The sequence below is a fragment of the Bicyclus anynana genome, chromosome 13 (assembly GCF_947172395.1).
Source record: "Bicyclus anynana chromosome 13, ilBicAnyn1.1, whole genome shotgun sequence".
NCBI classification, from domain to species: domain Eukaryota; kingdom Metazoa; phylum Arthropoda; class Insecta; order Lepidoptera; family Nymphalidae; genus Bicyclus; species Bicyclus anynana.
This window is the reverse complement of record NC_069095.1, coordinates 14,388,332-14,416,064: the sequence shown is the minus strand read 5'-3', so window position 1 is coordinate 14,416,064 and position 27,733 is coordinate 14,388,332. Positions and strand designations below refer to the sequence as shown.

General features: G+C 39.6%; 4 protein-coding genes and 1 pseudogene across 4 annotated transcripts; 1 reads left to right on the top strand and 4 right to left on the bottom strand.

The window, feature by feature from the left end:
- Positions 1-876: 876 nt before the first annotated feature.
- LOC112044190 (organic cation transporter protein-like) lies at positions 877-3,487 on the bottom strand. Its single transcript, XM_052885172.1, has 4 exons — positions 3,270-3,487; positions 2,768-2,993; positions 2,214-2,496; positions 877-1,882 (listed from the first exon to the last, which is right to left on the bottom strand). Exons 1-4 carry the CDS (start codon positions 3,485-3,487, stop codon positions 1,224-1,226), a joined length of 1,386 nt encoding a protein of 461 aa, XP_052741132.1. The 3' UTR covers positions 877-1,223.
- A 1,348-nt stretch (positions 3,488-4,835) lies between these two features.
- LOC112044176 (organic cation transporter protein-like) lies at positions 4,836-11,322 on the top strand (annotated as a pseudogene).
- Positions 11,323-11,809: 487 nt separating this feature from the next.
- LOC112044184 (organic cation transporter protein-like) lies at positions 11,810-15,585 on the bottom strand. Its single transcript, XM_024079937.2, has 6 exons — positions 15,094-15,585; positions 14,261-14,486; positions 13,677-13,932; positions 12,964-13,599; positions 12,548-12,729; positions 11,810-12,035 (listed from the first exon to the last, which is right to left on the bottom strand). The coding sequence occupies exons 1-6, from the start codon at positions 15,297-15,299 to the stop codon at positions 11,877-11,879; spliced, it is 1,665 nt and encodes a 554-aa protein (XP_023935705.2). The 5' UTR covers positions 15,300-15,585; the 3' UTR covers positions 11,810-11,876.
- Positions 15,586-16,617: 1,032 nt separating this feature from the next.
- Positions 16,618-19,831, bottom strand: LOC112044186 (organic cation transporter protein-like). The gene is made up of 5 exons (XM_052885170.1): positions 19,632-19,831; positions 18,727-18,943; positions 17,930-18,185; positions 16,726-17,367; positions 16,618-16,634 (listed from the first exon to the last, which is right to left on the bottom strand). The coding sequence occupies exons 1-5, from the start codon at positions 19,829-19,831 to the stop codon at positions 16,618-16,620; spliced, it is 1,332 nt and encodes a 443-aa protein (XP_052741130.1).
- Positions 19,832-21,828: 1,997 nt separating this feature from the next.
- On the bottom strand, positions 21,829-26,057 carry LOC112044182 (organic cation transporter protein-like). The gene is made up of 6 exons (XM_024079935.2): positions 25,876-26,057; positions 25,104-25,329; positions 24,514-24,769; positions 23,498-24,139; positions 22,662-22,843; positions 21,829-22,157 (listed from the first exon to the last, which is right to left on the bottom strand). The coding sequence occupies exons 1-6, from the start codon at positions 26,055-26,057 to the stop codon at positions 22,008-22,010; spliced, it is 1,638 nt and encodes a 545-aa protein (XP_023935703.2). The 3' UTR covers positions 21,829-22,007.
- Positions 26,058-27,733: the final 1,676 nt, after the last annotated feature.

Genomic DNA, 27,733 nt, shown 5'->3' with positions numbered 1-27,733 from the left:
CGGACAGCAAAGCGAACCCACAGAACAACAACGAGGGGAAATTATCAAAAAGTGCTGCACCCTGAAAAGTAGAGGAGACTCAAATAATAATTGATCCAACAAGAATAATATTCACGAAAGATAATTCACAAAAAAAAATATTATTATTGGTCATCATGATCATATCAGCTGATGGACATCCACTGCATGACATAAGCATGCATGTAGGGACTTCCAAACACCACGATCCTGAGCCGCCTGCATACAGTGAATCCCTGCGATTCGTTTGATCTAGTCAGTCAGTCCACCTGGTGGGGGGTCGACTAACACTGCGCTTTCTAGTGCGTAGTTTTATTATTGATATTTTAAAGATTCTAAACTATTTTCAGTTTTGTCATGAACTGGGATATTCATACATATAAACCAAAAAAAAAAAGTGTGACCTTTTGTTAAAATAACAAACGGAAATGATTACTCACAAACGCCGGTGTTAACGGAGCAGTCATGGCGCCTATACGGCCGATCATTGAAGAGAACGCGAACAAGCTGTGCCTGTACTTGGTGGGATAGATCTCAGACGTGTAGATATACAACGACATCATCACGATGGCGATGGTCAACTTGCCAATGAGGTACATCACCAATGACAGGCCATACATATCTGGAACAAGAAAAAGGAAATTCTTATTTCAACGATCAATAAAATTGTTTTATTAACTAACAATGCGAATCCGTTCGTAAATAATGTTTTACGTAAAGCCTGTTTATAAGATCAACTTTGAAGTAATTACGATTATAAGTGGTATTTAAAAATTTAAGGGATAGTGATTTATTTCCTCTGAATATTATATTATATATATAAATATAATATTATATTTTCTTGAAATTTCCTAAACTGAAAGAACACAAAAATGTAAAACTTGATTTATTACGAGTACTTTCATGATTATAAATCAAGATCCGTTAGGGAATTCATAATAGTGATATGATGCTACTGTGTATTCCACGCTCATCGGAGATTTTCGAAAATAAATGCTATCGATGTATAATACTGTAATAATTACTATAAGTCCCAACTAATTAAAATAATTTCACTGTTTATATTTTAACAATACTTTTATGTAATTACTGTTATTTTACCGAGGATAAAATACTAATGCATATTCATTTTAAAACAATCTTGCACATACAGATTACTGATAACTGAAGTGTTAAACTAAAACTTATGTATAAGCTATGTACTACTAGTAGTAGAACTTACTTATTGGTAAGAAAATGTAGCCCAATTGACAAGCAGCGCAAATCCAATAAGCACCAATGAGAACTGGCCGCCTCCCAATCCTACTCATCAATAGTACAGCTATCCAATATCCGGGTATCTCTGCTGCAGCCACGGCCATATAATTTAGGTAACGGTTACCAGACATGTTGACAGCGTTTATTGACATGCCGTAATAAACCAGGGCGCTGGTGAACCACCAGACCGGCGATATGCAGCACCGTCTGAGAATGGCTCTGTTGCGAAACACCAGCACAATCAACCATGGCTCTTTTGATTTCATTGCTTTCTCAGCCTCGGTACGCATTTTCTCAGCTTCTGCGTTTTCTTTTAGCGCCTGGAGTGATTCATCTGACAACACACGCCTATTGATTCGAGCAACATTTTTGAGAAAGTCTTCCGCGTCCTTGTACCGTCCTTTGCTCAGATACCATCGCACAGATTCGGACATTATCCAAAAATAAGAAATGGTTATAAATTGTGGTACATACAGCGCCAGGGTCAGTTTTCTCCAGTTTGGGACCGCCCATGCAATCAGCGACATGAGCACTTGACCAATTGAGAAAAAAGTATTTATAGAAGCCCCGGCAGCGACTCTATATTTCGGACCCACTAGTTCCATCACTGAAAAAAAGTACAACTCTCGTATATTATATAAAAAAAATATGGAAACAAATTATTTAAACTCGTGAAATTTTATATCTTCTGCTTTCGAGTGGTTTACATTTAAAAATACCATTGATTAGTAAAGTTTGCTACAATTTCATAATTAATTTGTTAGAAATCTGTGACGCTGCCACACGGCCGGGCAGGATTTCATGTAAAATAACAAAATAATAACATAAACATAAATAAATGTATTGTTAATTTTAAGTTAAATTAAACTTACAAGATCAACAGTTCTTTAGTAAGTAGTAGTAGTATTTTTTTTATTAATAAAAAAAAATTATCTTACTTAAAATGTAAGCACAGGAGAAGGCGCCAGCTCCGATCGCCGACTCAACCACTTCGGAGACGACGAAGCCCCAGTAGGTGTCGGCCCAGTAGCGCAGCGTGCCGACCCAGGCCGTGTTGACGGCGTTGAGGCTGAGGGCGAAGCGCCGGCCCCAGCGGTCCGACGTGAAGCCCACGATGGGGAGCGCCAGGAACGTGCCGAAGGTGCGCGCCGTGCCGATGAAGGCTCGACGCCATTCGTCACACGCTAAGCCGTACTGACACAAAATTAATAGCAAAGGTCGAAAGTTTCACAACAATATCATTTAAAACAAGTTTTAATATTGTTTTACTGAAAGTTTTACTGAATTACAAAATTATAATTTGTGGCAAGGCAACGTTAATAGGTTAATAAGTATCTTCTAGGCTAGCGCACGCTCCAGCCAACACCTCGTCATAACTTTCCCCCAGGCATGATTGTAGTCAATAATTCAAAGAATGGTTGCTTACTCAAAATAAAAACGACGACTGTGTTGTTGTGTGTGTACACAAGTTTTTTAAAAATTAAATACATACATCGTATGCAACCGTGTGTGTATTCTCGTACACATATTGAGAGCAAGCGATCTTCTTCTGCCGGTTGAACCACTCTGCAGGACACTCGTCACTCCTCGATGTGCTGTTGGCAGAGTCGAAGCGCAGGCAGTTGTCGAACGAGCTGCCACTGCCTGGGACAGCATTTAATATCCACGGTGGGGAGTATTCTGTTGCGACTGTACCCTCGCACTCAGGGATGAGGCACCTGCGGCATAATATAATGCAAATACTAGTGTTTGAAATTTGCAATTTCATACAAACATTTAATACATTTGTATTGTGGAAAAGTGTGTTATATTAGATTTTAATCTATCTCTTTCCCAGTGTCCAATTTTTAGCGCAATATTCCTTTCTTTGTCGTTACTTAAAGATACCTGACAACGTACATAATAGAACATATTAGACAAAAACATGAAAGAAATTAATTAAATCGTCTAATTATAAGATTCTGGTAATTAATAAGGATTATTTTTAGATTTACCTCGTTTTTATCCTCGCAGTCGTGTAAATGTATTCCGTAGCGCCCCACGCTCCGAATATGATGACTACCAGCGTCAGTACCAACGTCCTGATCTGGTATCTACCGAATTGACCAATTTCATCCACGAGAATATTATCTAAATTCACTTTTTTCTTTGGCACTTCTTCGATCGATTCACTAACATTTACACTATCTAATCCATTCTTTTGAGCTGCCATGATCCACTAGTGACAGAAATTTTAAAATGTTCAATATTTATAAAAACACCGAATTTCATGATAACGTTCTCTCAATGTAATGTCATTCAGAGATAATTTTGTGATCCAATCATTGAAGAATAAACCTAAATTTATTCTCAATAGAGATAAAAATACTTTGTGCAGTTCCTGTATTGTTATGCGAAACTTCTGCTATTAAATATTGAATAATAGCTATTGCAGTGCGTCTCAAACAAACGTGTGATAATATCAATTAGTAAGCATTACGTACTTCAGAAATTTAATATGGACATCGCCAAGTACGGAGTCGTCCACGAGATTACACAGAAAACTATGATTTTGCTATACTCGTATTTTTAGCAACTTCATTTTACGTTTATATTAAGATCTAAATAGATATATTTGTATTTGTACTTTCCAAAATTTATGAACAATGAACATACATACGCAAGTTTTAATTTCTTTCGGTTAAAATACCTTCCCTTAAATTCTTTTCTGTGATTGTCCGAATCTTAACATAAAATCCGTTGAGCAAAGATTAAGAATAGGTCTCGTTTTTGTAGCCGAAAGCTGGATTATAAATATATTCGAATACAATACAATTTCATAACACAAAAATAATAACTTAGAAGACATTTTTGACTGACAGTTCAATTTTACTATGAAAGAAATAAAAATAGTCTATATTTTATCATTTAAAAGGACCCAAGTACCTAAATCTAGCTTAAACGACAACGAGCTAGCAAATGTAAAGAAGGTATTGGAAGGAGCACTAACTCGGAAGAACGCTGATCTAATTGTCCTTATAGTCCTTATTAGCGTTATTGTGGTTTATGAACCTTATTGTTACCATGTTGATATTCGTATGAAAATGTACCAGTATGAAACTTTCGAGAAGCCTGGCTACTGAGCGGACGTTACTTATATATGCAACTCCCTATTGTTTGTCCATTTATCTACTTTACATTAATCTATCTCTTCAATTACAATGCATCTCTTATCTGGTTTAAAGCTAGACTTCGATTGATCACACCTGCGATTATCTAACACTTCAAGTTTTCAAATGTAGGTTTCTTATCGATGTATTTCAAATACAACAACCCTATCAACACAATATAGGAAACAATATTTTCTAAATTTTCGAAATTAATTATGTACGAGTAAATACACATCATCATCATCATATGTATCAGCCGATGGACGTCCACTGCAGGACATATCATTTATCAAGCTGCTAACTATTAGTTAAATATTTATTATTTATGTTTTATGCTTCTTACAATTTTATTTAATTAATGGTCCTTTTCAATATAAAATAATGGAAAAATTTAAAGCAAATACATAAATACTTGCAGTACACATACTATCTTTACAATAAGTTATCGCTGCGTTGTATAATTTTATTGAAGATCTGGTTATTTCACCAATATACACGTATTGTCAAGTCTACTTTCTAAATACGCCACAAATAAGAGACTAAAATGGTTTCAAAAAATAGTGCAACAAATAGTGTTAGTACCGAAGATGTTTCCAAACCAAAAATTAACTTGGACACGATACTAATTGAGGAAATCGGTCAATTCGGAAAGTACCAGATACGAATATTAATATTGGCAGTTGTGATCATAATATTTACGGCGTTTGCTGCTATGGAGTACATATTCACTACTGGCAGAATTGGGACCAGGTAAACTTTGGAACCTAATTTTAGTTTGTCTTCCTTACAGTCATATTCATCTATACTAGTATTATATAGAGGTAAAGTTTGTGGTGATATAGGGGGTCTGGATCTACTAAACCGATTTTAATAATTCTTTTACCACTAGAAAGCCTATTTGTGAGTGTCAAAGGCTATTATTTTTATTCTCAAATTCTCACGGAAACGGGGTGTTTTTTAGGTGAAACCGCTTTATAAAAAGGGTCGTACAAAAACAAAATTTACAATTAAATGGTCATCACGGGTTTTATAATCTTAGATCGAACTAGTTTCAATTTGTCCTCCATCAATGGATGCAAAATACGAGTACATAGAAATGATCTAATCATTACGAATTATTTATTTTCAATAGCATTTCTTTATGAGTCAGATGCTTGATCCCGGAATGCGAAGGCAAGAAGGCTGAGCAGTTTTCTCCCGTGTGGCTTCCCAACGCTGTACCAACCAGTGGCAGTTCCTTCGACAACTGCCAGCGCTTCGCTTCAGCAAACAATACTCGAGTTGCAAGTGACGAATGTCCTCAGCATTGGTTCAACCGAGACGCGCTCGTCGCGTGCTCTGACCATGTGTATGAGAATACAAATACTGTTGTCTATGAAGTAAGCATAAATGAAAAGCTTGTAATTATTAATGTTTCTTTAATCGGGACCTTAAGATGATATTTGCTAGATATTTCAACTTCAGTTACTAAGTTGAAGTTGGAGCTGATACCTTAAAATTGTATATTTAAATTATACCCTATTTATATAAATATTTTCTAGCAATAAAGAATTAAGAATGTGTTATATGACAATTAGAATATTAGAATACATAATATTAAATCCTTCGATTAATAAACTGTATTCTGAGATTAAATCAAATGTCAGTGATGACTGGATTTAAAACATAGTTGCTCCATAAGAAGGCGCGCGCCTTCAGATTCACTCAGCGCGAGATTGGAGTATCTAAAAAACATACATACAGCCGAACGTAGAACCTCCTTTTTGGAAGTCGGTTAATGAGGAGATCCACAGAAGAACCAAAGTCACCGATAGTGTCATCGCGAAGTGACAATGAGTGGGGCATATAGTCCGAAGAGCTTCCCCACTGAACTTGAACTGAACTGAGTTCCATTAGCTTGAGAACCCACCGTTGGGTTCCCAAGCTAATGGAATGGCGAGCCTGCACCGGACAGCGTGGTATCAAGAACGAGTAGTGTGTAGCCGCTGAATGCAAACGGCTCAAAATCGTTCTGTTTTGAAGTTCTGTGTTTAGTGGTTATTGCCGATGGTAAGGATAATCATGATGATGACATGATATCGAGTACTGTAATTTAATTTTAAATAAATCACTAAGTATTTATTCTTGTACTGCAGTATGATTTGGGCTGTGACGAGTGGAGTCGAACGCTGATTGGCTCCATCCGCACCGTGGGCACCCTCACCTCGCTGCCCATCACGGGCTTCCTCTCGGACCACTGGGGCCGGCGCTTCGCCCTCAGCTGGAACGCTGTGAACGTGGCTTGGATGGGCATCTTGCGCTACTGGGCCAACAACTACTACGGGTTCCTCATCTCTGAAGTGGCCGAGTCCACGTTCGGTGCTGGAGCTTTCTCATGCGCCTATATATTAGGTTGGAAAATACTTTATTTTATCCTTTATGGCGGCTTTTTATTATATTTATATGGAAGTCTAATCATGTTAGGTACTGCATTTTTTTCCAGTGATGGAACTCGTGGGTCCGAAGTACAGAGTGGTTGCTGGTGCGATTATAAACACATTCTTCTCGTGCGGACAAATATTGCTGGGGCTGCTCGCGTGGGCTATGCCCCACTGGAGGAACTTGACTCTGACCCTGTACGTTCCACAACTCGTCGTCATTTCGTACTTCTGGATTATGTCGGAATCTGTGCGATGGTACATGAGCAAAGGGCGGTACGCAGAAGCCGAAGTTTTGCTAAGAGATGTCGCTCGAGTAAATAAGGGAGAGTTGTCAGAAAAGTCGTTACAAGCGTTTAAAGATAGCGCAGAATTGGAAAAACGCCAGAAGGAGTCTTTAGGAGGTACTAAAGTACGAGAGCCTTGGCTACCTGTGTTAGTTTTCAGGCATAAAGCAATCCTCAAACGATGCTGCGTGTCTCCTATTTGGTGGATCACCAGTGCTCTCGTCTACTACGGCATGTCCATCAACTCTGTCAACATGTCTGGAAATCGGTACGTCAACTTCATAGCAGTAGCCGCGTCAGAAATACCCGGATATTGGTTGGCTGTACTGTTGATGGATAAAATCGGCAGAAAGCCCGTACTCATTGGCGCTTACTGGATCTGCGCCGCGTGTCAACTGGCTTACATTTTTATACCTGATAGTAAGTTTTTACCTTCTTCATTCCATTTTACCTTAAATTATGTAAAAGGTATTTACGATGACCCTGTGACAGAGTTGTTTGATATATAATAAAGATAAACGTAATCGAATCAGTTATTGGTGTAAGTGGCAACAATATAAACTTAATTGGCGCTATTAGAAAAAACAATAAATTAATAGCTATGAACCTCAATAGTTCAGTAGTAGTGGACCATTTTGTGATAGACCTCGTTTACCAGTGTAGTTAGAGACAAATGGTGCTTGACGCCACAGGTTGGTCACAGTAAGTACAAAGAACATCCTACAGAATTTGTAGGACGTTCTTTGCATGTTCTGTGACTGCGAAGTGTTATTTTGTTTATAAACGATGGTTTTGATACTCCGTCCGAATAATTAAGACTACTACAAAATATTAATCTTCTGTTTCTAAGTTTTAATTTAATTTCCAAATCTTAACATAATAATTTTGTCGTAGATATGTATGGCGTCTCTCTGACAGTATACCTCGTCGGCAAGTTCAGTATAGCGATAGTGATGATGTCGCTGTACATCTAATCTACACGGCGGAGATCTACCCCACCAAGTACCGGCACAGCCTGCTGGCCTTCTCCTCCATGATCGGCAGGCTCGGCTCCATCGTCGCGCCGCTCACACCCGCATTTGTAAGTACCATCTCAGATTACAGTTTTATGCGTATGTAGTTCAGCAAACAAGAATCATTAACTGGTAGCCATAAGTATACTCGTATAATTTAAAACATTTGGTGTTATGAGTTACATCAAATTATTCCAAATTTCCATTAAGTTAAGTACCTACCTACTACCTATTTGAAATAATCACTTAATAAAGAACATGTTATGTCAGTCAAGTTAATAATAATTTTGACTAATCTGTATTAAGTGCAGTAAAAAAACAATATTAAAGAGTAGATACAATAAAAATAACCGTAATACCACCAGTGGATTTGACCTCTGCCTCCGATTCCGGAGGGTGTGGGTTCGAATCCGATCCGGGGCATGCATCTCCAACTTTTCAGTTGTGTGCATTTTAAGAAATTGACACACGATGAAGGAAAACATCGTGAGAAAACCTGCATGCCTGAGAATTTTCTTAATTCTCTGCGTGTGTGAAGTCTGCCAACCCGCATTGGGTCAGCGTGGTTGGACTATTGGCCTAACCCCTCTCATTCTGAGAGGAGACTCGAGTTCAGCAGTGCGCCGAATATGGGTTGATAACGACAATAAAAATCTGACCCGACTGCGTATAAATAAATATTGTACCAAATTCAAGTTCAACTTTTGTGAATATTTGAAAACTTGAAGTACACACCTACTATTTTCACGCCTTCCACTGAAGCGAAGTAGTACTGAGTAAGGAGCCTACTATTACAAGAGGTTTTGTTTTATAATTCCATTCTAACGGTTCTTTAAGAACCATATAGAACCACTCATCATCATCATCATCATATCAGCCGATGGACGTCCACTGCAGGACATAGGCCTTTTGTAGGGACTTCCAAACATCACGATACTGAGCCGCCTGCATCCAGCGAATCCCTGCGACTCGCTTGATGTCGTCAGTCCACCTGGTGGGGGGTCGGCCAACACTGCGCTTACTAGTGCGGGGTCGCCATTCCAGCACTTTGGGACCCCAACGTCCATCGGCTCTTCGAACTATGTGCCCCGCCCATTGCCACTTCAGCTTCGCAACTCGTTGAGCTATGTCGGTGACTTTGGTTCTTCTGCGGATCTCCTCATTTCTGATTCGATCACGCAGAGATACTCCTAACATAGCTCGTTCCATCGCCCGCTGTGTGACTCTAAGCCTTCTTATGAGGCCCATAGTTAGCGACCAAGTCTCGGAACCATAGGTCATCACTGGCAACACGCACTGTTCGAAGACTTTTGTCTTCAGGCACTGAGGAATTTCGGACGAAAAGATGTCGCGAAGCTTCCCGAATGCAGCCCAGCCGAGTTGGATTCGACGGTTCACCTCTTTCTCGAAATTGGACCTACCTAACTGGATCATATGTCCTAGGTATATGTATTCGTCTACAATTTCGAGTGCAGCGTTCTCAACTATAACTGGGTGGAGCGATACATGAGCATTACACATTATTTTTGTTTTGCCCATGTTCATTTTCAGGCCCACCTGTTGAGAAACGCTGCTGAGGTCATTGAGCATGGTACTAAGGTCATCCAGAGTCTGTGCCATGATGACTACATCATCCGCGAACCGCAGTTGAGTGATGTACTCGCCATTGATGTTGATGCCAAGTCCGCTCCAGTCCAGAAGCTTAAAGACGTCTTCCAGTGCGGCGGTAAATAGCTTCGGAGAGATCACATCTCCCTGACGCACTCCTCGCTGCAACTGGATTGGCCTCGTAGTCTGATCCTGAATACGGACTGACATAGTGGCGTTTTCGTACAAGCACTTCAACGCTTGGATATACCTGTAATCAATTCGGCATCTCTGCAATGACCTTAGCACAGCCCAAGTTTCCACCGAATCGAAGGCTTTCTCATAGTCCACAAACGCTAAGCAAAGTGGCTGGTTATACTCGTGAGTCTTCTGTATAACCTGCCGCAGCGTATGGATGTGGTCTATGGTACTAAAGCCTTTTCGGAAACCGGCTTGTTCGGGAGGCTGGAAGTCGTCAAACCTATTAGCGAGACGATTCGTGATGACTCTCGAGAACAATTTGTAAACATGGCTTAGCAGCGAGATGGGTCTGTAATTCTTCAGCAAGGTGTTGTCACCTTTTTTGAAGAACAGAACCACCACGCTCCTATGCCACGCCTCAGGCGTCGTGCCCTCGTGAATGACGGAATTGAACAATCGCTGAAGGACTTTAAGTATCGGTTTTCCACCCGCTTTCAGGAGTTCTGCTGTGATTCCGTCCTCACCTGGCGCCTTATTGTTCTTCAGGTGTTTGAGAGCCACACTAATCTCGTATAGGCTGACGTCCGGGATATCTTCGGTATAGTGTCGGGTCAACTTGGCTCTGGGGTCTTTAGCCAAATTGGCAACAGGCTGCTGAGTAGTCGTGTATAGCTGTCCATAGAACTTCTCGACCTCACTTAATAACTCGGGCTTGGAAGAAATTAGATTACCGTGTTCGGTCTTCAAACGCGTCAGCTGCCTCTGTCCAATAGACAGATCTCTGGCGAAAACTTTCAAATAGAACCACTAATCATAATGATTTATTATTATTATTATTCCAATATGTTCTATACTTGGGACTCAACCAAGCTTCGCTTTGACTTATTCAACTTGACAACTTCTCCCCATTGGCTAGTACAGTTACACGAATAACCAATAAGCTATCACCTATCGGCGGCAAACAGAGGCTTTAACCGCTTATATATAAGATTTATTCGTAGAAGAAGCCTTTAATATTAAGGAATATGATTAATGTCCAGGGTGCTGCGATCTGGCATCACTTTCCGTCAGCGCTGTTCCTCGGGTTCGCGTTCACATCGGGCTTGCTGGTGTTCCTCACGCCGGAGACCCTGGGCACCAGGCTGCCGGACACCATGGAGGAGGCGTCCAAACTCGGGACAGCATGATATCGTCATCATCACCATTATCAGCCGATGGACCTCCACTGCTGGGGATAGACCTCCTGTAAAGATTTCCAAACATTACATTCGACATTTTAAAAAACGATTAAGCTTATCAGACTAATATTGTAATTCTTAAAAGTTGTTTTGTAAATAAACTCATTACTTGACTTATGTGTTCAATTGACACTTTCAAAAATTGTTTTACATTAGGTATGTGCCTTTAAAAATAAATTAGCAAATACATATCTTGAAAATATCGGTTATTCTATACGTAGTAAACTTAAGATAACCTTAACCGCAATGGAAGCCCGGTGTGTTTTGTGTGCCCAAGCAACCGCGGCCTAAGGCTCCGAGGATGCCTTCACGATTCGCGCCGTCTCAATAACTAAACTGACTTCTGTATCCGAACTTGATCCAACACTCAAACGAAAGTTTCTTAAGGAGTTGACCGAAGTTTTTCATAATAATTGGCTACAATAGATATACCTGATATATAGTGTACCTGTGATAATATCGTTCGGTCCAAGTAGAGCATGTACCTATTGCTATTTTTAGAAATTTACGCTGGATTGTACCAATAGTAAGTCATTTCAAAAACAATAAGGTCATGCTAAACAGCAAGCTATCGATGTATTGGTTAAATTTAGACAAAATAATTATTATTCATCAAAAATAGTAATAATCAAAAATCAACCAATCAACACAAAGTTTTTGTACAACTTATAATTAAAGTACTTAATCACAATTTTAAATACAGTCCGGATTAATGAGTTTTTCTTTGAACACCAATGACAGAAGCCTCCTCCATGGTGTCGGGCAGCCTGGTGCCCAGAGTCTCCGGCGCGAGGAACACCAGCGCGCCGGCCACTAGCGCGAACACACAGAACAGCGTGGAAGGGAAGTACTGCCAAATCGAGGCTCCCTGTAGCAAAGATATCTAGTTAGTTAGATATATAGATTGATAGATTAGATAGTTCAGAATAATAAATTAGTAGATTTACATAAATGTACGTGTGCACACACTAAGTGTAAATGAATAATTTTAAGGTCCAAATACAGCTAATAAGGTATTAATCAAACTTCTGATGACTCACATTAACTCTTTGTAGTTAGCAATGTTTTGTTGTAACTATAAGTGGTAACACTTAACGTATAATTAAAAGTAGGTACTTTCCATTTCTACCTCTCGTCAATTTTTAAATAGGTTGAGTCTGATCTGATTATCGACTTATGGTATCACTTATTTCGGTAAACTGCTGTATTAAGTTCGTGTAGAAATGAAACACTAGCACTGGTGGACTAATATTGTGTATCGCTGCAAATCGAAGAGGATCCAGTTACGTTAGTTTATTTCAAAAAGGTAATTACAGTATACAGTTAATTACAATATTAAGGTAAGGTAAGTACAGAATTAGATTAAATTAAAGTACTTACTAAAGCAGGTGTGAGCGGCGCGACGATGGAGCCGATCCTGCCGATCATGGAGGAGAAGGCCAGCAGGCTGTGGCGGTACTTGGTGGGGTAGATCTCCGCCGTGTAGATGTACAGCGACATCATCACGATCGCTATACTCAGCTTGCCGATCAGATACGTCGACAAAATGGCTCCGTGGAAATCTAAAACACAATATAAACCAATCAACAATGTATTTATTTGGTGGTACGACATAAAGGTGGTGGGTCTAATGATGCAAATGATAATTTGTATCATAAAAGTATTTGGCATGCAGCATTAAAACTTTTACATTAATTTAATTATTCTAATCCGGTACAATGAAATTTTGACTGTACAACTAAAGGAGGGCAATATTATTAAGTATTTCTTAAGTGTGAATTTTTGTAGTTTTTTACCAGCAGGTGTGAAAATGTAAGCCAGTTGACAGGCAGCGCACGTCCAATAAGCGCCAACGAGGACAGGCTTCCTGCCGATTCTGTCCATCAGCAGCACAGCCAGCCAGTAGCCGGGTATCTCTGCCGCGGCCACGGCCACGTAGTTGATGTACCGGTTCCCGACCAAGTCCACAGCGTTGATGGACATGCCGTAGTAGATGAGGGCGCTCGCTACCCACCAGACGGGAGACACGCAGCATCGTCTGAGGATCACTTTATGCCGGAACACTAGTGCAGCTAGCCAAGGCTCTCGTGCTGACGAATCTCTAGATGCTTGTACCTTTTCAGATTCAGCGCTTTCTTTTAATAATTGTATCGATTTCTCTGACAATTCACGCCTATTCACTCGGGCGACGTTTTTGAGGAACTCTTCTGCTTTATCATACCGACCCTTGCTCATATACCATCGCACCGATTCCGACATGATCCAAAAGTAGGAAATAAATATAAATTGTGGAATGTACAGGGCGAGGATCAAATTCTTCCAGTAAGGTACTCTCCACGCGATGAGACTCAAAATAATTTGTCCGACCGAGAAAAATGTGTTTATTGTTGCCCCTGCGGGAACTCTATACTTGGGCCCGACTAATTCCATTACTGTAAGAATATTTACATCATCAATTGGATTTGTTTGATTTGTGTTAAACATACAGGCATAGAGAGTCAAATCTAACCTAAGATATAAGCGCAAGAGAAGCCACCAGCACCGAGCACGGCCTTGATGATCTCAACAGCAATGAACCAGTAGTAGTTGTCGATCCAGTAGCGCACGATGCCGAGCCACGCGATGTTGATAGCGTTCCAGCTGAGGGCGAAGCGCCGGCCCCAGTGGTCGGAGATGAAGCCCGTGATGGGCAAAGACACGAGACCTCCGAAGGTTTGAACTGACCCGATAATTGTCCGTCCCCATTCATTGCATGCTAATCCAAACTGAAAAATATATTATTGTTGCTGTAAATTTTTCGGTGTTACTTTAGTTGTTAGTGGGCTACGGATCATAAGGTCATGAACTTCCACACACACTTGTGGCCTGCACTTTTTACGGAAATATTAAACATGAGATCGAGAGAACATCAATAAACTTCAAACCCCAAAAATTCAGTTTTTAAATGTTTTAAATAAGTTATAACCTTCGTTTTGTGTAGATTACACACAAAATTTTGAAATATTTAAATCTACTTCTAATAAGAGAAACATATCCTGCATCAATCAGTGAAACATTAGTAATCGGGATGATGACAAAACTTTAGAAACTCACATGATGGACTACAGTATCCGAGTTTTCATACACATAATTGGAACATTTGACGATCACGTGTCGATCGAACCACTCCGCGGGGCACTCGGCGATGCTTGTGTTGATGTTCAGAGAGTCGTACCGGTGGCAGGCATCTACTGAACTGTCTGTGCCCGGAACTGCGTTTGAAATCCATGAAGGTAAAAAATCTGCTTCTTCTATATCCTCGCACTCCGGAATGAGGCATCTACATTAAATACATGCAAAACACAGTCTATAGTTAATACTATAGACTAATTTATTAAAACGTGATAATTAATAAAACGTAAAATTAAAATTCTAATTTTTTGAAGCTTTTTAGTAACCTAGGTTTATGTATCTCAAATTAGATAATAACCTGAGAGCCTGCAATAGCGAGAAATACTAATTTTAAGAAGTGTGACACTTTGTCAGCCTGTAGGAGTGTGCGATAGACAATTAGTGAGTTTAAACTGTGGTGACTCTCCAATTATAAAGTGAATTTTATCATATTTTCCTCGGCATAAAATGAGAAATCATATCCCAAGTCGACAGAAAGGCTCTTTTAAACCAAAGAGTTGCCAGAAAGCTAACGGATTTGGAGATCACTTATGCTATCCCATAGAAGATATAAAAAAATACATTTCCTTCAAGGACAATTGAGGATCCGGAGCTTTGAAATCTGCTACCTTTCAAAGCCAAATACGGTCCAAACTCAACAATGAGCTACAGAATTTACCTATCGTAGGAGCATGGGCTGACTATCCATCAGCCTTCACAAATTGGGGCATGTTTGTGCCATAAAAATAATTTGGTGAAATTTAGTAAAAGATTACCTTGTATTAATTCTGGCCGTAGTAAATACGAACTCCATAGCAGAAAAGGCTGTCAATATAACGAATACAACTGTTAATAACAATATCCGGAACTGGTACATCCCGAACTGTCCAATGTCTTCGATAAGAATTGTGTCTAGGTTTACCTTCTTCGTTTGATCTTTATTACTAAAATTATCATCTGCTCCATGCTTGCGTGTAGCCATGTTATATAGAATATCTATTTACATCACTCGATGACCTGCAACTATCTGAGCGAGAATCTCTCGTTTGTACACGATAACATTTATTAACTTTGACAGACTTTAAATACTTATCAGACTATCAAGAAGATAGTATTTTTGATGATAAAGATAAAACTAATTTGATTAGATGCGATATACAAATGATTGTCAACTGCAGTTGCAGTTGTTGTTTTATCATATCAGATAACCACATCTGCAAAATGAACGTTTCCTTTTATACGATTAACCTTGATGAAACAAAACTTGATGCCCCAATATGTATTTTATCCCATTATAATCTATTTAGTATATTAGTAGATTAAAATTACAACACCACAGACAGGCAAAAAACTTAAAAAAAGGTTTTGAACTTGAATTTTTGGTTATTTTATTCAACATACAGACCATAAACTCTGCACGTCTATTTAACGACAAAGTTTAACCTTTTTATACGCATATTTTAATTTTTTTTTAATTATCAATACACTTGATGATGATATCAGTGGGATAACAGATACATCTGCATTGAAGATAAGATCAATGTCATTACATAGCCCGTTGTAAAACATTCGTAGCTAATAATAATAATGATACATGGATTTGGAGTTTCTGGAATCAATTATTTTTGAAATCATTCATTAAATCTAAAAGAATATTTCAGAACAAACAACAAAATATGAAACAATAGGTACATTTATTTATTACTTAAATAATTTAATAAAAAATCTGCTTAGAAAAATTAAATTCGAATTCATTCTTAAAATCGATGATGTTTTTAGAATACAGACTTACACTAGTGCGTCATTTAGTCGGCTAGGAACAGGCGTTGTAATATTTGCATGAACATTATTTTGGTTTCTTAGTTCCAATCAAAGAAGCCTCTTCCATCGTATCCGGTAGCTTAGTGCCCAGTGTCTCCGGTGCGAGGAAGACCAAGGCACCAGACACCAATGCGAACCCACAGAACAACGCTGAAGGAAAGTGATGCCAAATTGTTACTCCCTGAAAAGATCAATTTGATGATTATATAGTACCTTGAGATACGAAATTGATTCATTCATGTGAAAGAATACGTACAAATGCCGGTGTAAGGGGAGCGATAATAGAGCCGATCCTTCCTATCATGGAGGAGAAAGCCAGTAAACTGTGCCGATACTTCGTGGGGAAGATCTCCGCGGTATATAAGTACAGGGACATCATCACTATCGCTATACTGAACTTGCCGACGAGGTAAACCGATAAAGAGATTGCGTACATATCTGCAATGATAGAAGATCAGTAAAGAATATTTCAACACACATTAGTTTAAAAAGAAACCTTAACATAAAATGACATCGTGTTTTAATTTCACAAGGTAAAAATAAATGTTTATTGCGAAGTTTATTTTTACAGAATACAATCAACTTACGCTTAGGTAGGAATATATAAGTAAGTTGGCAAGCGGCGCAGGTCCAAAAAGCACCAATGAGCACAGGTTTTCTTCCAATTCTATCCATTAATAACAATGCTAACCAGTACCCTGGTATCTCTGACGCTGCTACCACCATCAAGTTTAGGTACCGATTGCCGGCCATGTTAACTGAGTTTATGCTCAACCCGTAATAAATTAACGTGAAAGTGATCCACCATATCGGCGCTATGCAGCATCGTTTTAATATTTCTTTATTCTGAAACACTAGTACTATCAGCCAAGGTTCTTCATTTTTATACTGTTTTTCATAGATTTTTAACTTATTTTCCGCATCTGTGCTCTCTTTATATTCTTGCAGCAATTTTTCACTTAACTCTCTTTTATTTACTCGCGCTACTTTCCTGAGGAAATCTTCAACTTCTTTATACCTGCCCTTGCTCATGTTCCATCGTACTGATTCCGACATGATCCAGTAGTATGATATGAACAGAAAGTGTGGGACGTACAGAATGAGGATCAGATGCCTCCAATTGGGCACGCCCCAGGCAAGAGCACCCAGCACGATGTGTCCCGACGACACGCACGTACTCAAGGCGGCACCCGCTGTCACTCGGTATTTAGGTCCCACCAATTCCATTACTGAAAAATTATATAAAAGTCTTAAAAACTTATAATATCATCATGATGGTTTTATTTTATTGGTTGGCTGCTAGGCCCGACTGTTCGATACTAGGCCACTGAGTGGAAGTAGCTATAGGGCGTTTATGTTAGATTGTTTAAGATATAATAAAATTACTATTACTTAAAATTATATTACTAACTATACTAATTTAATAAGTAAGATAAAAATATTACTAATGTACTAACAATCTATGGAATTGTAAGCTGAAATAAATAATTATTATTTATTGTTAATATCCTTTAAAATATTAAAATTAAAAATAAAGCAGTTAAATAAATAAATCTCCCAGAATTGTCGATAAAGTAAAAATATACCAAATCCTGTAACCAGCCAAATGCTGACTTAGTATTTTGCAAACGCAGCATGCTAAACAAATCATTATCATTCGGAAAGGCTTTTGGAAGTCGCATGTGTGCATATAGGGTATGCTTGATGTAATTCACAACTTCTAAAAAATTTAATTGCCCTTTCTGATGTCAGTAACTTAGTATAGTAATATTATGTATTCTATGGTATTACCCAATAAATACGCGCAGGAGAAAACCCCGCCTCCGAGCGTAGCCTTGAAGATCTCAGCGACAAGGAAGCTGTAGTAGCTCGCGCACCAGTAGCGCGCCACGCCCACCACCGCCGTGCTCACCGCGTTGCCCACGAGCGCGGCGCGGCGCCCCCAGCGGTCCGACACGTAGCCCGTGATGGGCAGCGCCAGCAGCCCGCCCGTCGTGTGCGCCGCGCCCACGAACGAGCGCCGCCACTCGTCGCACGCTAGGCCGTACTGAAACACATTCGTTCCGATATGAATAACTAGATGGCGCTACTGATAGGTTGACCTGCATTAATGGATAAGTATTACTATAATATAAATCCCCGATCTCCCACGTCATATAGACGTGTATATTAGCCACAATTATCAATTCTAATTTTTTTCTTTCAGCTCGCAAAACTCATGGGTCTGAATGTCTTAGGTAGATATTCCTAGAGAGTCACACTGTCCCTACTCTTCACCTAGACTTAAGGTTCTATTCAGACATAGCCTTGGCGCTCCCATACCCCACCAGTGATGCTACTGCGGTCACACTAAGAAGCCTATCAATTGCACGATCAGGTGAAGAAGTTATTGATGTCTCATGGTTTTACAGATCTACGCGATTTATCTGCGCAACTATTTGCTAAAAATCACGGTACAGCATATTGAAACTTTTAGTTGCAAAAAAATATTTAATACCATCAAAAGAAATTAAAAATAGGAATCTGAAAAGAGAATTGAGTCATACGGTAATATATGCTATGATAAAGATTCTGTTGAGGGTACTCACATCGTAAACAATGGTGTTGTTGGCCTCATACACGTAGTCCGAGCAGGCGACGGTGGCGCTGCGGTCGAAGCTGGCGTCGGTGCACGCGTCGCGCGTACTGTTGGCGCGCTGGAAGCGCTGACAGCTGGCGGCGGCGCCGTCAGTGGTGGGCACGGCGCGCACGAGCCACGGGGGGGAGAACTCCACCACCGAGCTCTCGCACTCCGGAATGAAACATCTGGATTAATAAACAGTCTTACTTCACCATCATCCGGAAACCGACATAAACTGCGTAAACTTTTATCTCTAAAAAAGCGTGTACTAAAAAAGCGTAAAAACAGTAAAGATTAATGTGTTATCGCTGCGTTGCAATGACTTGCGGAAAGGACGGCTTCGGTGTGCTCGTGGCGTTCGAGTCGTCCAGATCTCTTGTTGTGTAATTCTTTATGGGTTACTTGGGATAGGCGGGGAGAGTGACTTGAGTGGAAAACCTAGTTAGTTAGGAGTTCACAAGTGCGTGACTTCACTTAAAGTCATTCTATGCCATTCTAGGGTCTTATTTTGGTTACAATATGATTTAAATGTTGTGAATCATAACCTTTGTCCGACATTAGTTTTCTTATTTTTGTAATCACCTCTGAGTCTGCTAAAAATTAATACAAAACAGTAAAGATTAAGTGTATATGATAAGAAGTGAGTTCCTAAGAAAATTCCATTACAACGTTTTCTTTTTATGACATTCTTCGTATATATTATATACTTCTCATAAAGATAACAAAATGGGCTTAAATGTGCAGCATCCCTGTAATATCATTCTCATCTAGTACCATATTCCCCGTCAAAGTTATATACTCATAATTGACCAACAACAAATTGGCAATAAAGTGGCATCTTGTTCAAATGTAAGTCAGTGAAACGTTAAGTACCTGGTGTTAATTCTGGCCGTGGTGAACACGTACTCCATGCCCGAGAATGCCGTGAACATGGCCAGCAGCGCCGCCAGCGCCAGCATGCGCCTCTGGTACCGCCCGAACTGCCCCGCAGCTGCTATCAGCACAGCGTCCAAGCTCACGTTAGCCTTAGGCACTTCGAACAGTTCATGCGTCTCTTTGATTTCCGTCTCCATCTTCAAATATTGACCATTCTATTAATGAACATTCCGCAGCACGTCTCCCCGACTGCAGATCAATGTAGCGACTAAAATATCCTTACGTACGTTTATTGATATTGGTATATTTCACTTGTAAAGATAACAGTTTTTAATCGTGAAGGCATTCGCAAAATAAGAAATGAGGCTACAGACACATTCATGTAAATTGAATCGATTCGAAACGGTAAAACGTATGAAGATCGGTTTTTCCGTAATTAGACGATTATATTCATAAACTAAAAAGCTGTATAATTTAAAGAGCTATGGTTCACATTACGAGCCTGTGATCACCTTCTTCAATGTATAGTAGCTGAAAGTTACGAGTAGCTCATGCTTCTACCACAGGTAAATAACTACAGCTACTGTGAAGTATAAGATCGTGGTTGCTTTGTGAGGTAGCAAGTGTAAAGGGTCCCTCGTGTTTAGACCATGGTCATTATCAGCCGAAGGACGTAGGCCTTAAGTGAAAACTTCCAATCACCGCGACATCGGGCCGCCAGCATCCAGCGGTTCCCTGAATCCCAGTTGATGTCGTCGATCCATCTAGCGGGAAACGACCAACACTGCACTTTGTCTGGTTATGTCGTGATATTTTGGTTAGTAAATTAATACATCTAAACTAATATTTTAAAGAGGTAAGGTAAAGGTAAGGGGTAAAGTTTGAAAATTCAGAGAATACGGGGGAGGAAGTACTTACTACGAATATTATTTATTCTGTGTGTGATGTGACTGTAATACACGGTCATAAAATATTTATGTTAACTTGCTAAAAACTCAACCGGATCGTTGTTTTTGGCGTTCCGTAGTCCCTACTGTAGCGAACCTACAAGAATGTGTCCTATGTCCGTCTGTCCATCCGCGGTCTATCTGAGACATTGTAGTACTAGTACTAGAACTAATTATGTATCCTGTAGAACTAGCTGCAAGTTAGCTTAGTATGAACATTAAGTATGTCAATGTCGTTAAATAAATATTTTTTAGGGTAGGATATAAAGTTAGAATGATTTTTATTTTCGTTTAGCCCAAGTGTGTGTCATTCGATGGGTCTTTAAAAATGTTGAATTATATTTTTTCGATTTAGGGTTTTTTTTTGTAATTTTAAAAAGGTTGAAGGTGCTATTTTAAATTAAGCTATTAATTATCCTGTGTCAGCTAAATGGTTGTTTATGGTAACACATGAATAAATCACAAAACTGTGGTATAATATATGAAGTATTGTAAGTATCACAGCTAACTTGGAATCAAAATTTAAAGAGTTATCTACGAATAACCAAAAACCACCTTTCTATGTAAGTCGGCTTTGGTGGCATAAAACTACGGAACCCTACACTGTGCGCGGCCTAACACGCACTTGGTTTGTTTTTTTATAAAAATGATAGGTACTTTAACATAATTATTGTTGCGAACAGTGTGCATCGCACTATTAAAAATAATTAGTAGCTAATTAATCATCGTACAGCATCAACAAGCAACCTTCTCCAGGCGCAGCAGCAATGCCTTCACTCTCGTCACTCCTCACAACTCCGCTTGAAGAGCTCGATCCACATCGACGTCATGGATCCCAACAAGCGAGTATCAATTTTGTTAACTCATTTAATTTGATTGCACACTTGCCTTGGTGGACATATAAAATATAGGCTTTATATTTTGTATATTACGTAGTTCTTCCAAATTGAGTTTTCCAAATTGGTCAAGGTCTGGCTGGTGAGTGGCTTCGGCCGTGGCTAGACGTACCGCCAAGCGATATTAAACGCGTATCGGTACGATGTCGTGTAGAAACCGATAAGATGTGAATTTTCTCCTAACAAGTGAGTCCGCTTCCATCATAAATCATTAGCATCATCACTTAACATCAGATGAGATCGTAGTCAAGGGCTAATTTGTAACGAATAAAATAAAAAATTCAAGGAAGAGTATAAAATCAGTTTATGCGGATTTGTGGACGACTACCATTAGCGGACGTCTACTAACTAAATACCTAAAAAACTAACCACCTCCCTGCCAAATTTTATCCTTGTACCTTTTATCCGGTTTTCGATATTTCGTGATGAATGACATTTTGCTTTTATCAATTTACAAAGGCAGGTACTTACTAATGATACTTATACAAGAAAACGAATCTAATATTAAACAGTCTTAAGAATAAATGAAGTCAGTTCTTGTTGGCAATGTTGGAGGCCTCCTCCATGGTGTCGGGCAGCCTGGTGCCCAGCGTCTCCGGCGTCAGCAGCACCAGGGCTCCGGCCAGCAGCGCGAGCGCCGCGAACATCACGAAGGGCAAGCTGACCCACACCGCAGACCCCTGCACAACAATCATCATCAGCCTATTTTAATGGCCAACTACAGACCTAGACTTCTTTTAGGAGGGGATATGAAACTTGAACCCACCACGCTGCTTCAATGTGGGTTGACGAGTTTAGAGTGATAATCTTAAATTTATTAACAACCACTACTAGATGTTAATTATAACAACGTGCTCACCGAGACACGGGGAAGTGACTGTATCAAAATTGTACAGATTGCTTGTTCTTCAACTAAGTAGCTTTCAGAAAATCTAGTCATACACACCTTTGCTGGCTTCTACTCGTAAGTTACTTGAAAACCTTAGTTTTACTAAATTAGGTTGCATAATATCCACCATAATTATTATAGTTACACCTATTATTTTTTAAACTATATACCTAAGTGAAGTTATTATCACTCTCTCTTCCTAGGAAATAAAGTCAACTGAATGTTTTGGTATGCCAAGCTGGATAAGCCTTAAGCACATATTGTAATTTAATACAAATGACAAAGAGCTACTCACGAAAGCCGGAGTCAGCGGCGCCACGATGGAGCCAACTCGTCCGATCATGGACGAGAACGCGAACAGCCTGTGCCTGTACCTGGTGGGGTACAGCTCGGCCGTGTACACGTATAAGGCTGTCGTCACCATGGAGATGCTATACTTGCCGATTAGGTAAATAACCAAGGACACGTTGTCGAGACCTACAAACAAAATAATTTTCATAAATTACGTTATTAAAATAGAATTCGCTGTTCGAAATTAATTAAGAATAAAGGCTAACAATTTGAATGACTTACAAATTAAAGGTTGCGGGATATTTTTTTTAGTTACCCACATTCGTTTATTCTATCTGAAGATTATCATGTTATAATAACAATTAAAAGATACTGAACTTTACCTGTTTAGTTAAAGACTGCTCGTAGCAGACGTGTTATAGGACTCAAAAGTGATTACAAATTTAAGAAAACTAATGTCGAACAAAGATTATGATTTACAACACTTGCCTAGAATGGCAGAGAATGACCTCGAATGAAGTGTCGTACTTGTGAACGTTGTGTGTAGGGTTAAAGGTACCTTTGACTGTATACAAACACTACCCTTTTCCACTCAAGTCACTCTCCCCGCCTATACTAAGTAACCCATAAAGAATTACACAACAAGAAACGTGGACAGCTCGAACGCACACGAACCTATTCAATGCAAACCAACAAACAAACAGACAATCAAATCTCTATATAATAATAATACAGATAATAACGGTGCTAATAATAATTGTTATTAAATGTAGTTGAACATTGTAATTTTAAATAATTTTAGCTATCTTTACGTCAAATTCAAAAGAATAGTTATCTTACCGTCCGGTATAAATATGTACGCGATCTGGCACAACGCACACGTCCAGTAGGCGCCAACGAGCACCGGCTTCCTGCCAACCCTTCCCAGCAGGAACACCGCGCTCCAGTAGCCCGGCACCTCCACCGCTGACACCAGCACGAAGTTCAGGTATCTGTTGCCCACCATGTTCACCGAGTTGATGGACAGGCCGTAGTACACGAAAGTCAGGGCGATCCACCACACTGGAGACACGATTGTCCTCAGCAGAATCGCTTTGTGCCTGAAAACCAGGACCGGTAACCACGGCTCGTTGAGTCGTTCTGCTGTCTGCTGTTCTCTTAATATCTTTTCTTCTTCATTAGCACGTCTTAAAGCTTTTAAAGATGTTTCTGAAAGTTGCTTTTTATTAGCCCGCGCCGCTGCTTTTAATACTTTCTCCGCTTCTTCGTATCGCCCTTTGCTTAGATACCAGCGCACAGACTCTGGCATGATCCAAATATATATAACGACTACAAACTGCGGCGCGTACAGAGCCAGCGTGAGGTTCCTCCAGTTGGGCACGGCCCATGCGATCAGTCCTGTCGATATTTGTCCGATGGCGAAGAAGGTGTTGAGGATCGCTCCAGCTATCACTCGATACTTGGGTCCGGTCATTTCCATAACTGTCAAAATCATAAACAACATTATGCACAAAATTGCACCTGCATCAATGACATAGCAATATCTATATTGCTAACATGACTAATAACAATTAAAATTATTTTTTCGTCAACTTAAAAAATGTTATTTGAATTATTTCTTCGTCTTTTTTTTTATTTTTTTAGATGTAGTCCTGAAGAAGGGTTCGAATCTTGGGTCGGGCTATCTGAGTTTTTCTTTATTCTAAGAAATTTTCAGTTAATATTATCAACCCGGTTTTGAGATAGTGTTATTTTTTTTTTATCACTCCCGCCAACCCGCGTGATTGATCTAAGTTCTAGTGGCTGTTAAAATAGACTGATAATAATCAATTATTATATTGTATTGTAAAACTCACTAAGAATAAACGAGCTCGAAAATCCCCCCGCGCCGAACACAGACTCCGCAAATTCTGACATGACAAAGCCAACGTAGGTGTAGGCCCAGCATCTGACGAGGCCCAGCCAGGCGGCGTTGGCGCCGGTCAGCAGTACGGCGGCGCGGCGCCCGAATCGGTCCGACACGAAGCCGGTGATGGGCAGCGCGGCCAACATGCCCAGCGTGCGCGCCGAGCCGATCAGCGTGCGGCGCCACTCGTCGCAGGCCAGGCCGAACTAGAACATACAACAAGAATAACATTCTTCTTCTTTGTCGTTACACTCTTGACAGAGTGGTCGTGGTGGTCATTTGGGTGTGGTGGCAAGCCTCACTGTCCGTCGCCATTCCTCCCGTAGTGTGGCTCTCCTAGCCGGAGTAAATTTTTCGTAAGTAATTTTTTCTTCATCTCGATGAGACGATCAACTTCTTTATTTACGATAATTCTTGATTCTGTTAGCTAACTGAGTTACCACTCACTATAACTCAGTCAGTATAACTCACGAAAAATTTACTTGACAGTAATGAGTTGTAAAAAATGTTTTACGGATCCCGGACTATTAAAATACTCACGTCATAAACAACGGTGTCAGTATTTTGGTACACATAATCCTCGCATCGTATGCGATCTCGACTAAAACTCTCCTTCGGACAGTCTTCGTGTATGTAGCTGGTGCTGTTGGCGGGCCGGTAGCGGTGGCAGTTGTCGAAGCCGCTGCCCGCCGCCGGCACCGCGTGCAGCAGCCACGCCGGGAAGAACTCCGCAGCTTCCTGGCCTTCACACTCCGGGATAAGACATCTGTAAATTCCCCAGAAATCAATCAATAGAGTCTTTTATCTCCTGAAACTCCGCGACTCTGCGTGAAATTTCAATTTTACGAATATCACGGGATTTGGAGATATTTTCGAGATAAAAAGTAGTCCATGTTCTGCTCTAGGGTCCAATTTAACACAACTAAGCCGCTGTACCAATTTAGTTGAGATTTTGTACAGCGGCTCAGCCGGGAAAAGATTACAGACAGACAGAATTACTTTCGTATTTATAGTATTTCTATCCAGTATGTATGATGACCATCATCAACCCAGAACTCCTTCAGAGTATGAGATCGTTTCACAGGGAAAAAGTCACCATCGCTCCAGGCAACCACATATCTCTACTTAGTTCTACTTAGATTTTCTTTGACTTCTAGTCACCTCGATTTTGAAAGGCTTATACTCAGCGACTCCTTGCATCCCTTTTGATAAAGTTATTATATTTTCAAGGTTTTCAAAAGCACCTATAATAAGAACGATAAAAACACACCAATTACTTATGCAGTTTTGATAAACTTGACTTTGTGCTTACCTGGTGGGGATCCGAGCCGTAGTGAACAGGTACTCCGAGTTGGCCCAGCCTATGAACACCACCACGAGCCCGGCCAACGACAGCAGGCGCAGCTGGAACCAGCCTATCTCCCCGATCTCTCTCTGCAGGATCGTGTCAAAACTCACTCTCTCTTTTTCCTCCTTCGACGTTTTCTCCTCCATGATAACTTCTATTCAAATATTTTTTTTTATTTACAACAGTTTGACAGATAATAGTTTATTTATTAAAATTATTTTACAACAATACGGAAATAGGTTTTCCGCTAAACCCCTTACATCCACCAAATGTTAGTGAAGTAAGATATTACATCTCATAAATAAATTCACATTATCAGTCATTTCGCTATCAACTCATAAATAAATTATAAAAAATATCACTATTTCAAGGTTATTAAGTCAATGCCGTTTGGCTACTGAGTAATTTGGATAATAGTACAGAATACATATGTGAATAAAAATATATAAATAAGCATTTTATGTTCCATTGTTCCAGTTCCGTGGAGTCCGTGGCCGTCTGAAAGCCTCCGTGGCGCAGTAGTATACGCGGTGGATTTAGCCGGACAAAACAAAGGTCCTGGGTTCGACTCCCGGCTGGGCTGATTGAGGTTTTCTTAATTGGTCCAGGTCTGGCTGGGTGGCTGGCCGATAAAGACGTACCGCCAAGCTATTTAGCGTTAAGGTACGATGTCGTGTAGAAACCGAAAGGAGTGTGGATTTCATCCTACTCCTAACAAGTTAGCCCGCTTCCATCTTAGATTGCATCATCACTTACCGTCAGGTGAGATTGTAGTCAAGGGCTAACTTATACAGAATAAAAAAAAGTGTGTGCCAGCTCCGACACACGAATTGAGTTTACTGTTTCAGATCGGCTGTCTAAATAGGTGTCAATAGAAACGCCTGAAAAGTGTCATTCTTTCATCGAATTTTACTGTCCATATATGTTTTTCATACCGAGGGCTATAAATGAAAAATCGACTTTTAAGGAATAATCTCGAAAAAAAGTGCTAGTTGTTTTAAATTAACATTTTTAAGTTACCTACTCGTTTAATAATTAGTATTTTTTCATAAATCTATGGTGTATTTTTATTAAGAAAGAAAGAAGAAAGAAAGAAAGAAAATATATTTATTACTACATTATGCCACACATCACAATTATTTAAGAATAATACCCTGCGATATGTGGCATAACCTAGAAAAAGGTCCTAGCTCAGCATATTGCTGTATTAATGAATTATATATTAATGAATTATATTTTTACCGGAACCTAACCTAAGGGTGTAGGTAAAGGCCTCCTCCATTTCCATTTTTCCCGGTCTACGTACCTACCTCTGTATTGTTACGCGTTGGATCTTTCCACAGAAATAGCATTTAAACATTCGTCTATCCCACAGTATGTGATAGTGATAGTGTGTATTGCTATCGCTATTTTTGCATTATAAGGTTTTAAAGTGTTTACATAATCTACGGAACCCTGAAAAACTTATTTTTATCCATACAAAAATATTTCGTTTTTAAAGAATTTTGCGATGCAAATTTTTCCAACAAAATTTAACCTATGATTTTTAACCGACTTCAAAAAAGAGGAGAAGAAGACGCCTGAACCGATTTCAAAAATTCTTTTTTCGTTTTAAAGGGTATACTCCCCACTTGGTCCCATTGCCATGTTCATAAAAGTTTGGTAAAAAAGTTACGATATAGGAGAGACAGAGAATAAAATAAAACAATAAGTTTTAAAGATCTAACAATTACATTTTTTTAATCATTTAAATAACAATAATATACATTAAAAAAAATATACAAATATATTAAAGACGTGAAATTCTGATTTTTATACAGGT